General features: G+C 43.2%; 1 protein-coding gene across 5 annotated transcripts in view; it reads right to left on the bottom strand.

The window, feature by feature from the left end:
- Positions 1-5,775, bottom strand: part of tlcd3bb (TLC domain containing 3Bb) — a 56,875-nt gene that overhangs the window by 1,738 nt on the left and 49,362 nt on the right. For all 5 annotated transcript variants that reach the window (XM_055921298.1, XM_055921291.1, XM_055921286.1 and 2 more), the window contains exon 6: positions 2,569-2,678. In XM_055921298.1, the coding sequence (XP_055777273.1) occupies positions 2,569-2,678 (110 nt within the window). The remainder of the gene's footprint in view (positions 1-2,568; positions 2,679-5,775) is intronic.

The raw sequence follows: 5,775 nt of genomic DNA, 5'->3' as shown, positions 1-5,775 counted from the left end.
CTGGAGGGGAGGAATTATAAAGAGAATGGGCACATGGGGCATTTAGAGTGGCCACATACAGCCACATACAGTCGGAAGTTTACATACACTGAGGTTGGAGTTATTAAAACTCGTTTTTCAAACACACAAATTTCTTGTTAACAAACTAAAGTTTTGGCAAGTCGGTTAGGACATCTACTTTGTGCATGACAAGTAATTTTTCCAACAATTGTTTACAGAGAGATTATTTCACTTATAATTCACTGTATCACAATTTCAGTGGGTCAGAAGTTTACATACACTAGGTTGACTGTGCCTTTAAACAGCTTGGAAAATTCCAGAAAATGATGTCATGGCTTTAGAAGCTTCTGATAGGCTAATTGACATCAATTGGAGGTGTACCCGTGGATGTATTTCAAGGCCTACCTTCAAACTCAGTCCCTCTTTGCTTGACATCATGGGAAAATCAAAAGAAATCAGCCAAGACCTCAAAAAAAATTGTAATGGGTCAGAAGTTTACATACACTCAATTAGTATTTGGTAGCATTGCCTTAAACATTTTTAACTTGGGTCAAACGTTTCAGGAAGCCTTCCACAAGCTTCCCACAATAAGTTGGGTGAATTTTGGCCCATTCCTCCTGACAGAGCTGGTGTAACTGAGTCGGGTTTGTAGGGCTCCTTGCTCGCACACGCTTTTTCAGTTCTGCCCACAAATTTTCTATGGGATTGAGGTCAGGGCTTTGTGATGGCCACTCCAATACCTTGACTTTGTTGTCCTTTAGCCATAACTTTGGAAGTATGCTTAGGCTCATTGTCCATTTGGAAGACCCATTGTTGCTTTAATATATCCACATAATTTTCCTCCCTCATGATGCTGTCTATTTTGAAAAGTGCACCAGTCCCTCCTGCAGCAAAGCACCCCCACAACATGATGCTGCCACTCCCGTGATTCACGGTTGGGATGGTGTTCTTCGGCTTGCAAGCATCCCCCTTTTTCCTCCAAACATAACCATGATCATTATGGCCAAACAGTTCTATTTTTGTTTCATCAGACCAGAGGACATTTCTCCAAAAAGTACGATCTTTGTCCCCATGTACAGTTGCAAACCGTAGTCTAGCTTTTTTATGGCGGTTTTGGAGCAGTGGCTTCTTTTCCTTGCTGAGCGGCCTTACAGCTTATGTCAATATAGGACTTGTTTTACTGTGGATATAGATACCTTTGTACCCGTTTCCTCCAGCATCTTCAAAAGGTCCTTTAATGTTGTTCTGGGATTGATTTGCGTTCATCTCTAGGAGACAGAACGCGTCTCCTTCCTGAGCTGTATGACGGCTGCGTGGTCCCATGGTGTTTATACTTGCATACTATTGTTTGTACAGATGAACGTGGTACCTTCAGGCGTTTGGAAATTGCTCCCAAGGATGAACCAGACTTGGAGGTCTACAATTTATTTTCTGAGATCTTGGCTGATTTCTTTTTGATTTTCCCATGATGTCAAGCTAAGAGGCACTGAGTTTGAAGGTAGGCCTTGAAATACATCCACAGGTACACTTCCAATTGAATCAAATACTGAAATCATGTCAATTAGCCTATCGGAAGCGTCTAAAGCCATTACATATTTTTCTGAAATGTTCCAAGCTGTTTAAAGGCACAGTCAATTTAGTGTATGTAAACTTCTGACCCACTGGAATTGTGATACAGTGAATTATAAGTGAAATAATCTGTCTGTAAACAATTGTTGGAAAAATGACTTTTGTCATGCACAAAGTAGATGTTCTAACCAACTTGCCAAAACTGTAGTTTGTTAACAAGAAATTTGTGGAGTGGTTGAAAAACGAGTTTTAATGAATCCAACCTAAGTGTATGTAAACTTCCGACTTCAACTGTAGAACTAACAAAAGGGGGGTGGAGGCATTAAAGGGATAGTTCACCCATATTTCATCATTCTGTATTTTCATCAGTTCACCTTAAATGGCTCAATTTGACGTAAATTAGTTGCCTGACAACTCATCCTGAATTACATTTTCCTGCTATATCAAATCGCTCTATACATCAGTCTGAACCAATTCTAGATATCTTTTGTGCTGAGGCCAAAATTACATGATCCATGTAGGCCGTCTCTGGCCCAACCCATCTGTTTCTGGGACCAATCAGAACGGTTTGAATGTGTCTGCATTCGAGAAGTCATTGGGGAGACCCACAAAGAAGCATTAGTGGGCGTAGCGTTTGGCCAGAGTGATGTGGATGGGTAGCCAGGCTATTAAATGAGAGCCACACATGCTATGCTCCCATTGATGTCAATAAATGATTAATGCAAAAGCCAGGGTTCCTTGCGCTTATCTCAACTCTGAATCTGTCCCTAAATGTACAAGGACTCCAAATGAGAAAATGTTGAAAGTATTATGAAATGTAGATGAACTATCCCTTGACAGCCACCCATTACAATGCTGCTCTCTTCACAAGCCCCCGAACCCTGATACAAGAGTTAGAAAAAAATAAGAGATGTGACCAAAATCACCATGCACATCAGTCCTTTAAGCTCAGCATGGAAGCAGAGCGTGATAGAGAGTGAGGGACAGACAGAGACATACCTGCCATACGCGTAGTAGAGGTAAGGGAAGAGGAGGACTCGACAGATGAAAAAAGTGACCAGCATAGTAGCCCCATTCACTTTGTGCAGGAGAGTGTGTTGCTGTTTGTACTGAGAGGAAAAAGAGGGAGAGAAAGAAAGAGAGAAAAAAAGGAGAAAGCGCAAGCAGTAGATTGGTGAGAGCCGAAAAATAGTTAATAGGTCTATTGCTCTACTTTGCACGGACACCAAAAAGTGGAAAATGGAAGACAAAGTATACCTATCATGCTTCAAGCCAAAGGCGGGCTTGTATAGAATACAGTGCTTTAAGGTGTGGGAGAAAAACATGACATTATACACAGTATATTCCGCAGAAACATATGTTTCCACCAGCTTGCTAGACTTCTTCTCTGCTCCAGCAAGCCAAGCGTTTGATCGACAGCTAGCGCAACTTTGACAAGACAACAACACCGAGAAGATGATGATAACAGTTCAACATTTAAGAACCTCAACATTTTCATTTCACATCTAGAAGTATAATTTTTTTTTATCGATCAAATGTATAACACCACACCAAACTGTACTGTGTAGTTTACTTTAAATGGTTCCCTTTGCACAGAGGTTATAAGAAGCATCTGGCCCCAACTCTACACAACACACTGTGGGGAAGGAAGGGGAGGTGTGTGATGTAAAGGGAGGAAGAGAGGTGGACAGGCAGATATTGTATCCGCGGTTAAATCCAGTAGAATACAGGGGGCTATATTCAAAGGCTAACAGATGTGGGAGCATCAGATGTCAGTCAAATCAGCATACAGTGCATGTGGGAAGAGTTCAGACACCTTGACTTTTCCACATTTTGTTATGTTACAGTCTTATTCTAAAATAGATTAAATAAAAAAATCCTCAATCTACACACAATACCACAATGACGAAGCAAAAACAGGTTTAGAAATATTTGCACATTTATTACAAATAAAAAACATATACCTAATTTTAATAAGTATTCAGAACTGCGCTCTGGAGCAGGGATCTTCTGTACTTTGCTCTTTCCCTTGATCCCAACTAGTCTCCCAGTCCCTGCCACTGAAAAACATCCCCACAGCATGATGCTGTCACCACCATGCTTCACCGTAGGGATGGTGCAAGGTTTCCTCCAGACTTGGCATTCAGGCCAAAGAGTTCAATCTTGTTTTCATCAGACCAGAGAATCTTGTTTCTCATGGTCAGAGTCCTTTAGGTGCCTTTTGGCAAACTCGAGGCAGGTTGTCATGTGCATTTAACTGAGGTGTGGCTTCCGTCTAGGCCACTCTACCATAAAGGCCTGATGGGAAGAGTGCTGCAAAGATGGTTATGCTTCTGGAACGTTCTCCCATCTCCACAGAAGAACTCTGGAGCTCGGTCAGAGTGAGCATCGGGTTCTTGGTCACCTCCCTGACCAAGGCTCTTCTCCCCCGATTGCTCAGTTTGGCCGGGCGGCCAGCTCTAGTAAGAGTTGTGGTTCCAAACTTCTTCCATTTAAGAATGATGGAGGCCACTGTGTTCTTGCGGACCTTCAATGCTGCAGAAATGTTTTGGTACCCTTCCCCAGGTCTGTGCCTCGACATAATCATGTCTCGGAGCTTCAATAGAATACAGTATATACAGGTCATGGCCAAAAGTTTTGAGAATGACACAAATATAAATGTTCACAAAGTCTGCTGCCTCAGTTTGTATGATGGCAATTTGCATATACTCCAGAATGTTATGAAGAGTGATCAGATGAATTGCAAAGTCCATCTTTGCCATGCAAATGAACTGAATTCCCCCCAAAAAACATTTCCACTGCATTTCAGCCCCGCCACAAAAGGACCAGGTGACATCATGTCAGTGATTCTCTCGATAACACAGGTGTGTGTTGATGAGGACAAGGCTGGAGAAGCTGTTTGAATTCGAATAACAGACTGGAAGCTTCAAAAGGAGGATGGTGCTTGGAATCACTGTTCTTCCTCTGTCAACCATGGTTACCTGTACGGAAAATCGTGCCGTCATCATTGCTTTGCACAAAAAGGGCTTCACAGGCAAGGATATTGCTGCCAGTAAGATTGCACCTAAATCAACCATTTATCAGATCATCAAGAACTTCAAGGAGAGCGGTTCAATTGTTGTGAAGAAGGCTTCAGGGCGACCAAGAAAGTCCAGCAAGTGCCAGGACTGTCTCCTAAAGTTGATTCAGCTGCGGGATCGGGGCACCACCAGTACAGAGCTTGCTCAGGAATGGCAGCAGGCAGGTGTGCATCTGCACGCACAGTGATGCGAAGACTTTGAGGATGGCCTGGTGTCAAGAAGGGCAGCAAAGAAGCCACTTCTCTCCAGGAAAAACATCAGAGACAGACTGATATTCTGCAGAAGGTACAGGGATTGGACTGCTGAGGACAGAGGTAAAGTCATTTTCTCTGATATATCCCCTTTCCGATTGTTTGGGGCATCCGGAAAAAAGCCGTCTGGGCCTGAAGCCTTGGGAGGGTTAACACGCTTAAATGTCTTACTCACGTCGGCCATGGAGAACGAGAGCGGCCGGCGCCAGTGGCACTGCGTTATCCTCAAAGCGGGCCAAGAAAGTGTTTAGCTTGTCAGGGAGCAAGACGTCGGTGTCCGTGACGTGGCTGGTTTTCCCTTTGTTAACCATGATTGTTGGAAATCTCTGGAATTGTGACTCCATTTTGTCTGTGTACTGTCATTTTGCCTGTTTGATTGCCTTACGGAGGGCATAACAGGACTGTTTGTATTCGACCATATTCCCAGTCACCTTGACGTGGTTAAATGCAGTGATTCGCACTTTCAGTTTTGCGCAAAGGCTGCCATCTATCCATAGTTTTTGGTTTTAATATTCACATTGGGAACAACATCCCCTATACACTTCCTGATGAACTCAGTCACCATGTCAACCCGGAACATATCCCAGTCTGCGTCACCAAAACAATTTTGAAGCATGGATTCCAATTGGTCTGACCAGCATTGAATAGACCTTACTAGATCTGTTCACTTCCTGTTTGAGTTTCTGCCTAGAGCAGAATGGAGTTGTGATCTGATTTGCCGAAGGGGGGCAGGGGACGGCCTTGTGGCCATTCCGGAAGGAAGAGTAACAATGGTTGAGAGTTTTTGAAGTGTGAGTACTGCAGGCAATGTGTTAAGAGAACTTCGGTAGGTTTTTACTCAGATTTGCTTTGTTAAAGTCCCCAGCTACAATAAA

This window comes from Salvelinus fontinalis, chromosome 1, assembly GCF_029448725.1.
Source record: "Salvelinus fontinalis isolate EN_2023a chromosome 1, ASM2944872v1, whole genome shotgun sequence".
Lineage (NCBI taxonomy): Eukaryota > Metazoa > Chordata > Actinopteri > Salmoniformes > Salmonidae > Salvelinus > Salvelinus fontinalis.
Note: the sequence above shows the minus strand (reverse complement) of the source record. Positions and strands in the feature narration are given on the sequence as shown.